The sequence below is a fragment of the Trichoderma atroviride genome, chromosome 7 (assembly GCF_020647795.1).
Source record: "Trichoderma atroviride chromosome 7, complete sequence".
Taxonomy (NCBI): domain Eukaryota; kingdom Fungi; phylum Ascomycota; class Sordariomycetes; order Hypocreales; family Hypocreaceae; genus Trichoderma; species Trichoderma atroviride.
Window position 1 is genome coordinate 2,246,872 of NC_089406.1, and position 17,493 is coordinate 2,264,364.

The 17,493-nt window shown below is 50.8% G+C and overlaps 7 protein-coding genes across 7 annotated transcripts; 3 read left to right on the forward strand and 4 right to left on the reverse strand.

Annotated features, from left to right (window-relative positions):
• Positions 1-98: 98 nt before the first annotated feature.
• On the reverse strand, positions 99-890 carry TrAtP1_012757 (uncharacterized protein; the record flags this gene model as incomplete). Its single annotated transcript, XM_014088487.1, has 1 exon — positions 99-890. The coding sequence occupies one exon, from the start codon at positions 888-890 to the stop codon at positions 99-101; it is 792 nt and encodes a 263-aa protein (XP_013943962.1).
• A 1,397-nt stretch (positions 891-2,287) lies between these two features.
• TrAtP1_012758 (uncharacterized protein) lies at positions 2,288-4,398 on the forward strand. The gene is made up of 2 exons (XM_014088488.2): positions 2,288-2,524; positions 2,632-4,398. Exons 1-2 carry the CDS (start codon positions 2,519-2,521, stop codon positions 3,604-3,606), a joined length of 981 nt encoding a protein of 326 aa, XP_013943963.1. The 5' UTR covers positions 2,288-2,518; the 3' UTR covers positions 3,607-4,398.
• A 228-nt stretch (positions 4,399-4,626) lies between these two features.
• TrAtP1_012759 (uncharacterized protein) lies at positions 4,627-7,926 on the forward strand. Its single transcript, XM_014088489.2, has 6 exons — positions 4,627-4,867; positions 4,939-4,966; positions 5,024-5,079; positions 5,133-5,382; positions 5,438-6,929; positions 6,999-7,926. The coding sequence occupies exons 1-6, from the start codon at positions 4,824-4,826 to the stop codon at positions 7,586-7,588; spliced, it is 2,460 nt and encodes an 819-aa protein (XP_013943964.1). The 5' UTR covers positions 4,627-4,823; the 3' UTR covers positions 7,589-7,926.
• A 682-nt stretch (positions 7,927-8,608) lies between these two features.
• Positions 8,609-9,172, reverse strand: TrAtP1_012760 (uncharacterized protein; the record flags this gene model as incomplete). Its single annotated transcript, XM_014088490.1, has 2 exons — positions 8,609-8,969; positions 9,045-9,172. 2 exons carry the CDS (start codon positions 9,170-9,172, stop codon positions 8,609-8,611), a joined length of 489 nt encoding a protein of 162 aa, XP_013943965.1.
• Positions 9,173-11,607: 2,435 nt separating this feature from the next.
• Positions 11,608-14,898, reverse strand: TrAtP1_012761 (uncharacterized protein). The gene has a single exon (XM_066115666.1). The coding sequence runs from the start codon at positions 14,532-14,534 to the stop codon at positions 14,157-14,159; it is 378 nt and encodes a 125-aa protein (XP_065971765.1). The 5' UTR covers positions 14,535-14,898; the 3' UTR covers positions 11,608-14,156.
• A 190-nt stretch (positions 14,899-15,088) lies between these two features.
• On the reverse strand, positions 15,089-15,280 carry TrAtP1_012762 (uncharacterized protein; the record flags this gene model as incomplete). Its single annotated transcript, XM_066115667.1, has 1 exon — positions 15,089-15,280. One exon carries the CDS (start codon positions 15,278-15,280, stop codon positions 15,089-15,091), a length of 192 nt encoding a protein of 63 aa, XP_065971766.1.
• A 1,492-nt stretch (positions 15,281-16,772) lies between these two features.
• TrAtP1_012763 (uncharacterized protein) lies at positions 16,773-17,225 on the forward strand (the record flags this gene model as incomplete). The annotated part of the gene is made up of 1 exon (XM_066115668.1): positions 16,773-17,225. One exon carries the CDS (start codon positions 16,773-16,775, stop codon positions 17,223-17,225), a length of 453 nt encoding a protein of 150 aa, XP_065971767.1.
• Between the last annotated feature and the right edge of the window lie 268 nt (positions 17,226-17,493).

Below are 17,493 nucleotides of genomic sequence, written 5' to 3' on the forward strand. Positions count from 1 at the left end.
CCCGTTCCGCGCTGACCCTATTGTAACCTTTGTTCGCCCTTAGTAACCCATACTGAAAAACCATCCCCACCATTGAAGTCTCTCGAAAAGCAGTTATTCTACTTACTGCTAAAAGCTTGCCCCTCTTCGTCGTTTCTAGGAACTGGCTGCGGCCCCTTTTTGTCCAAGCTGAACCCAAGAACTTCCGAGAACAGCGTGACAATCATCTCCATAAGAGACGACAGACCCAGATAGAGCCAGGCAGTGGAAGTGATACCGCCATAGATGAGGAGGCAGGAGTAGATGAGGCGAACGAGAATGAATGGGAAGCAAACAGCCACGGTGAAGATGATGCGATGTTCGCCCACACCGACATATTTGTGGTTCAAGATGGCAATGACAATGGCAAGGGCCAGGAGACCCGCGATGGCAATCAAGATTCCCTCGGCGGCGTGGCTGATGGTGGAATAGTCCACCTTTGGCTTGCCGTCGGTGATTGTGAAGTTGGATTGCGTACCGCCGACAATCAGGAGGATAATGGCAAGCAGCATGAGGAGTTCAACAAATCTCTGGTACTGAGGCCTGATGATGACGCTCCCCTTTCGCTGCTGGATTGACTCGAAAACGCGAGACAAGAGACCAATGGCAAGCCCAATCAGAGGCGCAAGACCAATGCCGTTGAGCGTCATCCACCCAATGTAAAGATCGATGTTGTCGGGCGATGAAATGGTTGCCAGGCGAAAGGAGGCGCCGATGATTCGAGCGAGAGAGAGGAGCACGAGGGATCGAAAGCCGGCGTTTTTGGTGAAGCCATGCTTGACGCAGAGGAAGATGCCTCCTCCTAGTGCGAACACGTAGAATGCGAGTTCGGCGATGGCGATGTCGTCGTATGTTTGGAGAGGACGGCCCATTGTGGTGTTGAGAGTGTGTTTGCGCACGTCCAAGTCGGAACTCGAAGCGGAGAGGAAGATGAGTCGAGGTAAGCAAAAATTTGCAGACAGGACAAACTAAGCAGATATGAATTTCTTTTCTGAAATAGAGTAAAGATGTTGCTTGAGTGAGTCTATTGGGAGTTGAGTAAGATGATAGTGGTGTAAGTCTTGTTCCCAGTAACAAAGCGAAGCATGCTCAAGTTATATAACTTTTTCAATTAAAAACTATCTAACCCTCCATACGCATTAAAACATACTGACTCCGTTAGGCTGACAGCAACAACTGCACCCTTCGTCAGCTCCCTCCACCCAAAACACTTTTAATGAGCCCGTCGTCGTCAACGCCTCGAAAGGAGCAGCAAAAGGTTGGAGGATTTCCCAAGTCCCAGGGACCGACAACGCTCATTGGCTGCGTCGAATAGATTACTTGTTATGGAATAGCGCCATCTCCAATTCCCCTGGTGGCTTTCGATCCTTATCGCGCCTTATCAGCTTGCCGCGACCCACTGAAGTCCACTTAATCGGCAGTCGGGGCTAGTTTAATACGGGCATCGGGCTTTTTTGCTCGAATGGATGGACGTTTTGAGAGCTAGAGCGCTGTAAAAAAGGGCTGCGGCTGGCGCGTCGAGGCGGTGCAGCAGCTTGCAATTGCGCCAGCAGTGGCAGCGAACCCTCGAATGGCTTGTTCGAAAAGGGAAATTGTTTAGTTCAGAGCGGCTGCCTCAGCCGCGTACATCTTCCTATTTGGCTGCATCCTCTGCTCTCTTTGGTTCGTTGCTGCGGGACGGCGTACCCGAGTTTACGCGGAAATCGTTTCCAATTTGCCAAGGCGAAATGCTTGTTTACGAAGCCTCGTGGTCTTGGGTCATCTCTAGAGAGCGCTAGCGAGACTATCTTGTTCATATGCCTCCTCAGGTATACTGAACGAGACCGACTTGGGTGGCTCTGCAAGGAGAAGCCCGGCTTGTGACTGTAAGCAATATTGGACCAGATACTCTGTAGATCCCCCCCGCAATTAACGGTTCTGCGGCCAAGGCGAAGCTTGAACGAAGCTTGAACGATTTGCCAGTGGCTCGGCTAAGGATATTATAATATTGTCCGATATCGAAGGCTCTTATTACCACAAGAGTATCAACATATACAGTACACCTCCCCTTGCCACTCTCGTGCCGCCGTCTATGCACTATCCAGCCGTTTTCTCTTTGCCTATTTCGTTGGTTATTATTTCTTACAATCCATCATAACAGATCTTGGGCGCAAATTTCGTTCGTGATCGCGCCCAACTTGTACTGTCGACAACCGCTGTCAAATCCAAACCAAAGCAACACAATCCAAATAATTGTAACATGTATTATTTCAACCTCCCTTTACACTAAGCGATTTTATTTGATGGCAGCGCAAAGTACCCACGCATATACCGAATGGGATGGCGTCTGTCACCGGCAAACATTTCACAGTGACGTCGCTCGGCGCCTCTCATTCGCACCGCCAAAAACGGCACTAAGCTAGAGCACATGTACCGCCACACAAAATCCTTTCCACCCACATGCATGCGACAGCTTCAAGAAGAATTCCAGGGATAGATTGTCCTTGACTTCGGCAACAAGATGCCGGTACGTACGTTGTTCGCTGCGTGGTTTTACGCACAAAGCACCACGCCACCAAATCCTGCAAGAGAGGGGTTCCCATTTTAACATGGCTGTCATGGTTTTCTCTGTAGCTCATCATTCTCACGGGTCTGCCTACGTCGGGCAAGTCGACGCGGGCGAAGCAACTACATGACTATCTCACCGCCCGCATAGCCGGAACAAAGTACCGGCTGCATCTGGTATCAGACGACTCTCTTTCGATATCCCGATCTGTATACGATCTCTCTACGGTGCCGGTGCACGCAAGATCAGCAAATGCGAGCGAAAAGAATGCCAGAGCAGCCATCTACGGAGCTGTCAAGAGAGTTCTGAGCGACAAGGACATTGTCATTCTGGATGGACTAAACTACATCAAAGGCTGGCGGTACCAGCTACACTGTGAAGCGAAAGCGGTCCGAACCCCGAGCTGCATTCTGCAGATTGGATGCTCCAAAGAGCGCGCACAGCAAGTCAACGAAGACAGGTTAAAACGAGACCAGGCTGCTGTCGAGCAAGAGGGAAGCGAGGCACCAAGCGACACCACAGAGGCATATGCGCCAGCAAACTGGGAGAATCTAGTCTTCCGCCACGAAGAGCCCAATCCCATGACTCGCTGGGACAGCCCTCTGTTTACAGTAATATGGGAAGACGACGAGGAACAAGTAAAGAGAACGTTTGATTCTCTCTGGGAGGCGATTGCTGGAGAAGGCCGCAAGATTATCAAGCCAAACCAGGCCACAGAGCCACGCGGGCGCGATGCGAGTGGCGATTACTTATACGTGCTAGATCGTGAAACACAAGACATTGTGAAGCGAATCTTGGATCAGCAAGGCGACGATGGCGGCGGAGAGGTCAAAGTGCCCCTTGGCACCGGTGGCAAGAAGGATCTTGTTATTGAGCTGCCGGCGGCGAGAAAGGTTGGCTTGCCAGAGCTGCAGAGACATCGCAGGGCCTTTATGGGGCTGAACAGAGGGGGGATTGGGCTGGAGAAGGTGACGAACATGGCTGCCGATTCGCTACGGGAGTCGTTTGTCAACTATCTCAATAATACATTTGAAAGCGAGTAGGAAGTTTAAAGAAGCCTCAGAGGATGGCGATAAGCCCGTGTATACGGGCAGCCTGGGTTTTAAGTGTGTTGCAATATAGGAGAGAGCTCAGACCCAGCATATTACGTTTTAGGGTAGGCGATATTGGATATGCCACGAGCGACACATGGGCGGCCATGAGACTTACCACGATGGTTGTGTATTGGCTTATAAGGGCAATGGCTTACGCTGGGTGGATGCTTGATGCAAGTGGTCGTGGCTGAAAAGAGAAGCTTGGAATACAGGCGGCGAGAAACGAAGTCAGACTTACAGCATAGATATGTTTACAGCAATGACAGAAAAGGTGGAAAAAGCAGCATTGGATAGACTGGCGTTTGGATGTTAATAGTATCATCGGTTACAATATCTGAGCAGTGAGAATATAGTTGGAGCTGCAAAAGTGAATGGAGCTGTCAAGGGTTAGCTCAACAAGTGGCACCAATATCTGGTACCTCGGACGTATGACTTCATCGAAACAATAGCTACGGCAAAGTGAAGCCATCAAGGTATTGAACGGCCTCGTCCTATGCTTGCCCCCGTGCGGCGAAAAACCGCAAAAGAGATTGGAATTCACCATGGTCAATTAGTTCTCTTTACCATCAATTGCTTAGCTTGCATCAAGGGGCAAACTGCTGCCTTCCGTGGCAAGACGTGGAACTGTCCTGAACGTGTCTTGAACCTGCTCTGCTTAATAAACCGTTCCGCCAGGCTGCCGCTGGTTATCGTATGTACACGCTATCAGCTGGCTGTTGCGCGTCCCCAGTTGCCTGGCGGCTTTTCAGTGGAAGGTGGCAGAAGATTCCACTCTGTTGGGGCGAGCTGCAGCCTTGCAGTGACAAAACGACCGCTATAGCGCAGCGCAGCGCCCGAGCATCATTGATATTCCGCTCCGTTCAGGGCAGCCGGCGCTGTCATTGGCCCGTGCCCCTCTGCCGGGTGCCTTTAGGCCGTCAGTTGTGTGCCAGATCGCTGAGGAACTCTCCGGACACCTCTAGCTTTCGCCGCTGGACTCTCTCTCCTTCATATCATCCTCCCCGAAGCCAAATCCGAGATCGAATCCTCCTTCTTCTTCCCCCATAGACCACTGTTGAGGAGGAAGCACATTCGCATTTTGTTTTTTTCTCGACTTCCACGAACCCCGGCTTTGTTTCCGTCATCATCCCCCCACGTCGTCGTGAACTCAGTCGTCATTAGACACCATGGCTTCTCAGCCTGAAGAGCACAAGAAGAAGGTCAACTTGACGTACGTGATCCCATCTGGAGGCCATCTTGGCATGGTTGTCGAGAACCTGGAAGCATCTAACCGTCTCGCAGCGACCCCTCCGGTGCTGAGATCAAGCACGTTCGTTCAGCCCGCCATGCTTAGATATCCAGGGCGGGGAAGCTAACTCTATGACAGGAAGATGACACCGCCACTGCCATTCTCAAGAAGAAGAAGAAGCCCAACCAGCTGATGTAGGTGTCCTTCCTCAGACACAGACGACCAACTATATTCTAACTGAAACCAGGGTTACCGATGCCGTCAATGACGACAACAGTATCATTGCCTTGTCCGAGGCTACCATGGACGCCCTCCAGCTCTTCCGCGGTGACACCGTCCTTGTACGAGGCAAGAAGAGAAAAGAGACGGTCCTGATCGTTCTTGCCGACGAGGAGTTGGATGAGGGAAGCGCCAGAATCAACCGTGTTGTCCGCCACAACCTCAGAGTCAAGCACGGTGACGTGATCACCATCTCCCCTTGCCCCGACATCAAATATGTGAGTCCACTCGATATCTTGAATTGCTATTGTTGCATATCTAATCATAGAATAGGCCAAGCGAATTGCTGTGCTGCCCATTGCCGACACCGTCGAGGGCATTACTGGCTCACTATTCGACGTTTTCCTCGCCCCATACTTCCGCGAAGCCTATAGACCAGTCAAGCAAGGAGACTTGTTTATCGTACGTGGTGGTATGAGACAAGTTGAATTCAAGGTTGTCGAGGTGGATCCTCCGGAATACGGTATCGTGGCTCAGGATACCGTCATTCACTGCGAGGGCGAACCTATCCAGCGAGAGGAGGAAGAGAACAACCTGAACGAGGTCGGCTATGACGACATTGGTGGATGCCGCAAGCAGATGGCTCAAATCCGAGAAATGGTTGAGCTTCCTCTCCGCCACCCCCAGCTTTTCAAGTCAATTGGTATCAAGCCGCCTCGTGGTGTCTTGCTCTACGGTCCTCCCGGTACCGGTAAGACGCTCATGGCTCGTGCTGTTGCCAACGAGACTGGCGCCTTCTTCTTCCTTATCAATGGTCCCGAGATCATGTCTAAAATGGCCGGAGAGTCCGAGTCCAATCTGCGAAAAGCCTTTGAGGAGGCAGAGAAGAACTCACCTGCCATCATCTTCATCGATGAAATCGATTCCATCGCTCCTAAGCGTGACAAGACCAACGGTGAAGTTGAGCGTCGTGTCGTCTCTCAGCTGCTTACCCTCATGGACGGTATGAAGGCTCGTTCCAACGTTGTCGTCATGGCCGCCACCAACCGACCCAACTCCATTGACCCGGCTCTGCGACGATTCGGTCGTTTCGACCGTGAGGTGGATATTGGTATCCCCGACCCAACTGGCCGTCTGGAGATTCTCCAGATCCACACCAAGAACATGAAGCTGGGCGATGACGTCGACCTGGAGCAAATTGCTGCCGAGACCCACGGTTACGTCGGTTCTGATGTTGCTGCTCTCTGCTCTGAGGCCGCTATGCAGCAGATTCGTGAGAAGATGGATCTCATCGATCTCGATGAGGACACCATCGACGCCGAAGTCTTGGACTCCCTGGGCGTCACCATGGAGAACTTCCGATTCGCTCTTGGCGTGTCCAACCCATCTGCTCTTCGCGAGGTTGCCGTCGTCGAAGTCCCCAACGTTCGCTGGGAGGACATTGGTGGTCTCGAGGAGGTCAAGCAGGATCTCCGAGAGAGCGTTCAGTATCCCGTCGACCACCCCGAGAAGTTCCTCAAGTTTGGTCTCTCCCCGTCCCGAGGTGTTCTTTTCTATGGACCTCCTGGTACTGGTAAGACGATGTTGGCCAAGGCCGTCGCCAACGAGTGCGCTGCCAACTTCATCTCCGTCAAGGGACCCGAACTTCTCAGCATGTGGTTCGGTGAATCAGAAAGCAACATTAGAGATATTTTCGACAAGGCCCGAGCGGCCGCTCCTTGCGTTGTTTTCCTCGACGAGTTGGATTCCATTGCCAAGGCTCGTGGTGGCTCTGTCGGCGATGCTGGTGGTGCCTCCGACCGTGTTGTTAACCAGCTTCTGACTGGTAAGTCTACTGCATTAACATTCCGCAAAACTTGGATTACGTGAGATCGTTTGCTAACATCATGAATAGAAATGGACGGTATGACTTCAAAGAAGAACGTTTTCGTCATTGGTGCTACCAACAGACCTGAGCAGCTCGACCCTGCTCTTTGCCGTCCTGGTCGTCTGGATTCGCTCATCTATGTGCCCCTTCCTGATGAGCCTGGCCGTCTTGGTATTCTCAAGGCTCAGCTGCGCAAGACCCCTGTCGCTGGTGATATCGACCTTGGCTACATTGCTTCTAAGACACATGGCTTCTCTGGTGCCGATCTGGGATTCATCACCCAGCGTGCCGTCAAGATTGCCATCAAGGAGTCCATCGCACTTGACATTGAGCGCACCAAGGCCCGTGAGGCTGCTGGAGACAACATGGATGTCGATGAAGATGCCGAGGACCCTGTTCCCGAGCTGACAAAGGCTCACTTCGAGGAGGCCATGCAGATGGCTCGCCGTTCCGTCAGCGACGTGGAGATCCGAAGATACGAGGCCTTTGCACAGCAGATGAAGAACGCTGGTCCTGGCGCCTTCTTCAAGTTCCCCGATGGAACCGAGGGTGGTAACGCCGGCAATGCCGGCAACTCTTTCGGTGATGCAGGCAACGATGACGATCTCTACGACTAAAGTGCGATGACAGAAGGCAAAGGAAGAAGTTATTCCCCGAATTCTCTTGTAATTTAAGAAAACAGTCAAAGACCTCCTTCCTGCATCTGCATCTATCAGCATCAATTGATTGGGTTGAAGCCCAAGTCACGGTATCGTATGATAAACTATTTCGGCTCAGGAAGGCAGCAGAGGATGGCCAGAGTTGGGCCAATTCAAAACATGGCGCTCGGCCACTTAAGATATTCTCAGGACATTTTGATATTAAACAGATTAAGGGATGGGAACACTGGGAATTGAAAACACCAGAATAAGTTACTTTAGCTTGATAGAAGAGTGCAATTGATTCCACTTACACCATTTTTACGCCAGCCGCGAAGTGAGCAACCCACTAGTATCTTATAATTCAACGAACGCGTAGAGGAGATGGTCAGAGATGAACTACTCAGTCATTTGCTTGCTGATGAAGAAGCAACATATTTTGTGATGCTAATACGACTGATATAAAATTTATATAAAGCTGCGGTGGTCTGTATGATAGTTCCACCTAGTAGGCGTCTCCAGACACTTCATATGCGCCCTGGTAGCTCAAAATCATATAATGCACCATACGCTCCCAAAAAGCCACATACAATCTCCTTGCCGCTCGTCCCAAAACAGGAGAGCGGAGGAAGGACAAGAAAAAGAAGCTATATTCCCCGATAACCCCATCTCGCGTGCCCTCCTTATCTATACCACAAAAGAAGAAATCGAACCAGAACAAAATAAACGAAGAGAAGAGCAGAGAATCAGCCAAGGAAAAAAGAAGAAGAAAAGGGAAAGAGAAGCGATTAATTTTTACTCCGGCGGCAAGCGACTTGTCTTTAAAAGCACTCGGCGCCGTTTCTTCGCAATTGGAGCAGTTGTATTAATTGAAGCAATTGTTGGAGGTGAGCTAAACATTGATGTTTTTGACGGAGAGGAGTGAAGAGAAGGAGGTAGAGGTAGAGTGACAACGAGAGAAGGGGAAGAATGAGGAAGAGGAGGAGAGGACTGAGATGTCTAGCCGCTGCCCTTTTCCTCGATTTCGCACACAGAGTCGAGGCATTCTCTTGTGATTCTCAGGGCCTCTTCTATTACAGACGTGGGGATGGCGAGGGGCGGTTTGTCGGAGGCTGGTGTGCCGTTGGTTTTCTTGGTGTCGCCATTGCCGTTTGTCGTTGCGGCGGCTGATGATGATTTGCCGTTTGCGCTGGATGTCGAGGAGGGCTGGCCCTCGCGGACGTCTTCGAGGACGCGGCGGAGGAGAGCTGGGTATGTGGTGACTTCGCCGGAGCGGAGCAGGGCCAGGGCGTGGTTCTGGATGGTGGTGGGCCAGTTGGAGGAGTTGGAGTTGAGGGCGTGGAGCAGGGCTTCTTGGATTCTAAGACGGGTAGTATTTGTTAATGGATGGGGTTCTTTCTCTTTGTACGGAGTGGTGGTTTGGCAAGCAACCAACTTTGTAATGTGCCCGTCCTTTAGCAGGATTGTGTTTATCTGCGATCGCAGGTCTGGATCTAGCGTCGCGGGGGTATAGTTTGCCGCCGATGACGGCACCTTGACTGGTGTAGACGGCCTCTGCGACATGATGGATTATGTGTGAATATGTGATGCGCAGTGGTGGTTTGTAAGCGAAGAAGCGACGGAGAGGCGCGCGCGTGCGATATTCCGAGCCAAAAGAGGAGAGAATATGGAAGAATGTGTCGGTCGGGATTCCGAGAGTCGAAGTAGGAGAGTTTAGATGGAGGGGCAGATACGAGGCAAGGCCCGCAGAGCGTGCGATGGATACGGTGATGATGGCAAACGGATGGTGTTGAACCGAGGGACAGCCACCCTTTGGCTTCTTCTTCCGCCGGACAAGCTAGAGCCATTGGGTCAGCAAAGCAGGATCAATAGTACAAGACGGGACAAAAGAAGAGTCCAAAGCCATGAAGACGGCGATGCGATGGCGTACCTGCCCGAAACTCGGCGAGGCAAAGAGGCAGCTTCTCTCCCGCCTTTGCAGTTCTGCCAACACCACTTCCCGGCGGCGCGCGCAATCAGACGGGGCTTCGATCTTGGTCGGGGGCCGTAGCAGGTACTTGTGCCCAGGCCTTGTATAAGAAGGGTAGAAACTGAACAATGAAAGGATCGAAAATAACTGGTTTGGTAAAATATATGAAAATCAATTTAGTTTCCCCTTCTTATCTCGTGATTGGAGGAAACAACGTTGGTAAACGAGACAAACGAGGCTGAGGCGGCTTGCGTTTTAGAAAAAAAAAGTAAAAAAGGTACATTGATGCTGCGCGCGGAGGAGGCTTGTGAAAGGGTCGCTCTTCCCGAGCTTAGGCGCTTGCCTGCTTACTGTGCTGGAAGCAACAGCGCTTTGCGTTGTGGCTGGATGTGGCTGGTGAGATTGCCGGTTCCCCGCAAGGCTGAGGTGGGGCGAGATGAAAGCTGCCGATGCCGCTGGTCTAGGAATCTATTCTATTCCGTGTCTACTATATTGATGAGATTTGGAAGCATATTTCGTTTTTGCAGTCAGAGATTGGGCCCAAATGATGATAAAGATTGATATGTTATTACTTCGGACTATGGTGTTATTGGATACGATTCATTTGCTGGAGAAGGAGAGTATACCTGAATCTATAACTGGAAACTATCCCCTTGAAGACGTCACATTCTAGCTGGCAAAGGCCTGAAAAAAAGAAAATATGTCTCCGGAATAATCTTTTTAGTCGATACTCCTAGCACAGCAGTTGCTACAATGGAAAATACCAGCTTAGAAGAGGCCATGCTGCGAATCATGTAGGGAACTTCTAGCCAAAGACAATAACCAATAGGTCCGTCTTTACACTCTTCATCTTCGAGCTTCACAGGCGCTCATCCGTTTGTAAGAGGATCATTTCCGGACTCATGTTCAATAAGATGTATGAAAATGAAATCTGCATTTCCCATTACTTAAAGCATTGCATTTCACGGCACGTATCATCTTTGTCCTGTCGATGGCAGCGTCAACACTGATATGATTGGGGCCGCGAACCAACCCAATGGTGTTCAATTCAATATATGCCAAGTTGAGACGTTAAAGAATGATGATGATAATTAAGCAATGGTATAATAGAAACGTTTTGTTGGACAGGTGACGGAAAAGAAACGTTTGCAAGTTCGCATGCTTAAAACATGCATGTCCAACGTAATCTACAACATCTTGAAACTCGCGCTGTGTATGCTTCTCCGATGGTTCGTCAAGAAAAGTTTGATAAGAATTGTTTCATCCAAGATATAATCGACGAAAATCCAACCTAATCCTCCTTCTTTTGGCTATAGAGATGCTACGTTTTGGTAATTATCGTTTATACGTCTTGAGAGATAAAGCAACATGTCTGCCTACTCTTTCAGAAGCCGCAGTCTACGTTTATACAATCAAGGCTTACAATCATATATGCATAGAATAACAAACGATAAATCTGAAAAGGAAAAGAATGAAATAAGAATAAAAGACAATTTTGATCGTCTCTTGTTCCTATATTGCTCGAGTGGACGCCACATGCTTATAACAAGTCATCTCATTCGTGGTCGAAAGTTTATCATTCCTCAAAATAAAACGTAAATTATCCCCTAACTCGTATGGACGCCCTCACAACATCCATCTACACATTCAACCATGCTGTCAAAAGCCATCTTTTCCTATCTTCTTCCAATCCTCCAAAGAGAATGCGCTTTACCCCCCTTCTAATCCTCGCGAAAAAAGCAGCCAAATGCAAGCCTATAAATATCATCTAAAGAGATGACCTGCTCGAGGCAAACAAAACATTCGGACCACCGCTTCTTCAGCTGCCAGTACCCCGTTTCAGCATATGGAGCCGTCGATCAAACGGACTCCGGAAGCAAAACAGAAAGAGGAGCGAGGGCCTACCCTGGCCTGCGAAAAGCTTTCTTCTCCAAATTGATCGACATGGCCGATGGCAAAAGAGAAAATTATTATCGGCCGAGAAGTTTTCATGACTTTCTTTGGAATCTACGATCTGTATCTCTACACTGCCGCTCGGGTTCAAACTATGCCCACAGCTATTCAAGGTTCTTTCAAGCGGCAAAGACCAAATCTGCTATGTTCATTTTTACGATGGTATATAGCATTTTAGATGGAGTAGTTGCTCGGAATACGACACATTTAGATGGAATTAGCCTGTCATGGAGCGCAAATTGGCCTTTTGCAAGAGATCCGAAGAGTCTGCGCCAAAGGGTCTGCTCCAAAGAGGCCTCTCGCTGCCTTGTCGACTACAATCTTCTCAACCCACCACAATTGTGATACGAGCAGCGGGAGAAGCAGCCACAGAGATAACATATTCTATGCCACCATTAGGCGGTCAAGAGTCTAGACCAAGGCTTAGACAAATGACCACTTCCCGGCGCACCACTGCAGCTGTTATCTGGCCAACCAAGACAACTCCAAACCGTGTAAATAATACCATCGAGGCCCGCAAATGTCGGATCCGAGGATTGTGTGCTAATGCCGGTTCCCCTCTGGCGGTACTAGTACCGTCTCGGCACTCGTATAGCCCGTGGAGAACGCTTCGTTTGAACCAACAACAACGTCTGTCTTTTCCTTCTTCCCCTCTTACGCCCAGGTCGGGGATTTTCCAAGACACACATTGTACTGATACCTACTAGCCGAGACGGGGGAAACTTATCAACCCTCGCCCCTCACTTTGGGCGGCCACATAATCGGACTTTTCCTTATTACACACAATGTCTCAGCTTTATGTTGCGATCTGGGTTGTGCAGTGCGTAGCATCGGTAGGCTTGGCTGCAGGAGGCTTGCTTTTGGCGCTGCATAACTCGCCTGACCTCGGAGTTCCAATGCCGTAAAACGTCCAAAACTTGTTCTAGACCTGCAGAGTCAAGATCTCTTGTTCTCATGGGGGGGGCAGAAAGAGAGGAGAAGCACAGTCAGTGACTTGGCCAAGCAGGCCAATCAAAGTCGGCTACATCTGCAAGGTTGTAATTGGGCAAATCAGAAAGCTGAGGCGTTTGTACGCCCCGAAACTGCCAGGAAAAAGGAAAGAAACACCGCGTGACTTGCCCGGGTACTGGCATCGCGTCCTGTATGGGTGAGAGCTCTACTCTTTCACACCATGTTTACAGTCTGTGGGGGTGGAGGTGTCTTTGTATAAATTACTGTAGGTACTGGTTGTAGCAACACTGCGTGAACCCGGGGTGTCTTTGGATGTACAGGAGAGAGAAGAAGAAAGAAAGTTATCCGACGATGACAGACGCCCTGCTGTTGGCATCCTAAGCCAAAGTAAGAAGACATTGATGATTGAGTTGGAAACCATGTTCCACCTGGTGCGAAGTATTCAGGCCCCATGATGAATTGATGTGTTGGGGGAAGGATTGTGGCAATCCCAACACCCAAATCAACCGTAGGCCAATCGTCTCTATTGCAACAACAGCTTACACCAAGCTGTAATTTGCTCACGTCTTAATGCCCTTTGTAGCTGAGAAGCTTCAGCCAAGCAAACTGCTGATTTACGAAAGCCTGATAATATCGGCAGACCAGGAGGGGCGACGATCCGGAGACCTGGTATTCCGTACTCCCACGTACAGTATCAAGTTGCGGGGGAAAGCAACGCCAAGACAAGTAACTGCTTTGGGATGAGTTTGGAGGGAATATCTCATGAAAGAGGAACTCGGTGTAGAAGGTTTTGGTATGCATGACGTGCTCTGTCTCTAAAGGCTGGCCTTGTTCCCTCACCAGGTAAGTGATAAAGGAGGTTTCCAACCATGCATTGATTGTGAACTATCACATTTCCAAGCAATCCCAATGTAAAGAGGGAAGGAGAACCCAAATTTGGCGACTTGTAATGCATGATTTTTTTTTTATTCTTAGAAACTGACATTGGGACGAATTCTAGAACCATGGATAAGATCGGGTTCCAAGGCTCAGCTGCCTGGCAAGGTCAACCGCTTTGACCCACAATACATATGCAGTAGAGTAGCAGCGGTGGGATAGTCGTACTGTAGCTATGCCATTGCTTGCTTGCTTGCTTGCTTGCTTGCTTGTATTGAAATTTTGAATGGGGGAGTGGCTGGATGATGGTATCTCTGAGAGACGGAGAGTCGATATGCAGGCTCGAAGCTGTAGGGAAAGCTCACAGTTTTGTGTAGGCCATGTGCTTTGATTATCCACGTCACAGACAACGCAGCAGTGACGAACCGACGTGGCAGAGCTCAAGTGTGTAAGAAACAAACGTGTCTGGGACAATTTCTAGAGATGTGAGAGCGCACCTTTTCTCAGATTTTCGCCAAAAAGCCTCCGGCCGTGACACACGCTGTATTGCATGGAGCAAAAAGCAAGGCCTTTGAAAAGTCGGGCTGGCCGGCTGCAGCTCTGCCCGACGCATGTGAAGACAGGCACTAAGCTATCTCACCGGTCTGGTTTCTCTGCATCGCTGTCCGTCTTTCTCAAGCCATGGCGTGACTAGGTTCGGCGACCTGCTGCTTCATCAGGCCGAAACCGAGACGCACAATCCCAACTGCGTTGACACTTTTCGCAAAAAAGATGCCTGATACTGCGATGATATTGTCATCAAGGCTCTGTATACTGCCCGTGGAGCGCCCCACAGCTCCTGAGCAGTTGCTGGCTCCGCTGATGACGCTGGGCGGCCAAAGGATAGAATGTATGCAATCCGGCCCATGGCGGTATGTGTTTGCGCCTGGCGAGCAGGACAACTCTCAGAGATCCCCCCTTCTCTTTCTCTCTCACTCTCTCTCTCTTTCCCTCTCTCACTCTCTCTTGAACAGCGGTGACGCCAACACCTACCACCAGAGCTCGGCGTGTTGAGGCAGGGAGGGGAGAAACGGCCCCGGCTCCTGCAAGGTTAGTTGACCGGTTGACCGGGGTTGCTTGCAGGGGGATGGAATTGGATGCTTCTTCATGCAGCTGGGGGGGCAGCGAGTGAAACATGTCGCAGCCCGGTCAATGAAAGCCGCAATGTCAACAGGTGAGACAGGCAGAACTCGGAGACAGATTTCCGTTGAGGCGTCGGGCAGCTGGACTTGAGGCCATCCACATGGCGGCTTCTCCACCCTCATCTATGCGGCGGCCGAGATTCGCTCCGGGTCCTGGAGAGAGAATGATGAGCGGTAAGCAGCCATTGTTGCACCAAGTTCTCGCACAGGTGCAGTACAGTATGTCGCATCCCGACGAGTGCAAGAATGAAGCGGCAGGCCGAGCGCGAGCAGCGGCGGAAGAGGCCTCTCAGATGCCCAAGAGAGGAGAGGGCATCAGGTGCAGTTTGGAGCTTGAGCCTGCATCTGAAAGCTTTTAGTACGGCACACGCTTGAAGTCTCAGCTTGTATCAGAAACTCGGTGCAACGCGATAGGGGCGGAAGAATGGCGCAGGCAGGCAGTACCTTGTACCATGACGAGACCGGCATGAAGCCCTCGTGGCTGCGGATACCTCAGGCTAGCACCAGTGACGATGCATCCTTCCTTGTACTTGTAGAACTTGCAGCTTCCTAGCTCTCTGCTCGAAACGGCACGGGCAGGCGCTTCGAGGCCAAAGACGGCATCAGCACCTGCACCTTGACGTGAAGCCCGCCGGCGTACGGGGTACGAGACGGGTACTCGGTGCATTCGGCGTAATCCATGCTCGATTGAGTGTAGCTCTGTTGTTGATGGGAGAAGCTGAGAGGCTCATTCGCATCCATATCTGCCAAGGTACTGTAAGTAGGTACGGCTGACACTGGCAGCTCCAGAGTTGGGCTGGGGATTGAAGCAACGGTCAAGCGACTTTTTTGTCTACACTTGCTCTTGTTCGTTTAGGCACCAGGCTATTGTATTTTCTTTTCGTTTCAATGCCAGATGGTCACCTTATTTATACTGCTACTATGGTTTCGAAAACAATGGCGGCTGGCAGATTTGACATGGCGTTATGTCTGCGTTTCCGTGTGTACAGGAGACGAGAACTTCACCCAAGTCTACTAGCGCTCATATATCATGCATCTTCTTTACCTACCTTGCCAACTTGCGTCCTGAGAGAAAAATTTTTACTCCCCCTTCTTCGAACTATCCATGACCATGCAGCTGTCCAGGATTCTCCTGGGCACCCATTCTATCTGCTCCGTACGACTTGTTTTCAAAGGGCGTTTGCTCGCGTTGCACAGCTTCCAAGCCATGGACGCTTTCGGCATCGCCTTTGCGTCTCTCGCACCAATCCATCCACATGGAGTCTCACATCCCTGTGGTCTCTGCTGTTTTGTGGGAGAAGTCGGGGCGCCCGAGGAGCAAGTCGAATCATGATCTGAGCGTATATCGTACTACCACTACACTACCACTACTACCGCAACTGCTAGTAGGTGTGTAGCAGCTGAGTTGGCAACATCCTAGAGCCCGCATCCCCGACCGCCTCTGCAGCTACAGGTATGTTGTCCTCTTGTTTCCTCTCCGTCCCACTGGCCGGTTGCTGGATGTTGATGAACGAAGGACGACTCTCTTCCACATCAAGGCAAATGATGACGGAGATGTTGCCGCCGAGTAACGACGATCCGCAGCGAGGCTACATCACAAATGCCCTTGCTATGCTGCTCATCGGTGTTGGACCTGCGATGCCGCTAGAATCAAAGCTTAAAGCCCGCAACCTTCTAGCGTCTAATCGGCTCCCATCGGGAAAGTGCGAAAATGCTCCGTGAACCAACAAGACGATCGTTGTTGGCTTTGCTGCGCATACCGGTACCTTGGCTTGGTCTTGGAGGTAACTGATCTGCCTCTCGCTGGTACGCTATAACCCACTGCCTCGGTATCTCAGTTGGGTAAGTGTGTATTGCCTACTTACCTTGGTACTAGTAGGTATTATCTGCTGGTATGAAGGAAGATTTGAGATAGAGCTGCCATTTACAGATGCTCTGATGTCAGACAGAAATCGCCGGTCAGCGACACAATGCTTGTAGGTAATATTTCGTACGATGGATGTCCTTCCATGGTGTCTACGAGCTATAAGCAGCAGCACTTTTATTATGTATTATTGCGCTCTCTGCAGCTCGTTCGACATACTCCAGCAGCACAGCTCGGACTAGTCACTGGCTCTATGCAAGTCGGGCTCGCTTTCTGAGCGATATAGTGGTCCATGACAGCGCAGTTCCGCGATTCTTTTGAGGTTTCAGGTAGTGCTTTGGGCTCTGGCCACACCGCGAAGTGGCTGCCATGGTTATGTGTACGAGCATGCATCTGGGTCTTGCATTGTGCATTGGCGTGCATGACGGGGACACCATCACAGCTCCTTGCGACGGCTTGAGTGCAGCCGCCGTGTGTCGCTGGCCGGCGGTGAAAACGCTGCTGCGACGGTATGGAGCTCGCGCTTCGCGAACTGACGTCTTGTTCTCGTCAGAATGCTTTCAGATGCTCGAGCTTTCAGCTGGACTCGGCCAACGGAGTACCCCAGGCACATACCGTTTCCACGGGAAACTTCCGTCAGAAGCGCGACGAGCCAACGCCGCTGCTGGCGATGCTGGCGATGCTGGCACCTGCATCTCGTCGGTCATTGCGGCGACAGCTTATATGATGCTGGAGCGATACCTGGAGAAAAAAGAGACAACAGTGGCGGAAGTCCAAGCTCCACAGCTATCGCAGCCCTACCTGGCAGGCATCCTCAATTGACTTTTACGGCAACATAGCCTAGCCCTCCCTCCGTGATCCTGCGGCATCTGCCTGTAGCAAGCCTGCGTCTCCCGCGGGCTAACCAGAACAGGCCACTAGCCGAGCCCGTTTTCTCTTCTCTCAACTTCATACGAAACACTGCGCGATCCGGAAGGCTGGGGACCTGCAGTAGGGAGAGGAGCCGTTGACTGTCGGGGCCGGCCAAGCTCCTGCTAGCAGCAGCTCTAAAAGCTTGGCTGGAGCCGTTTGAGCTCGTACGTGGACCGCT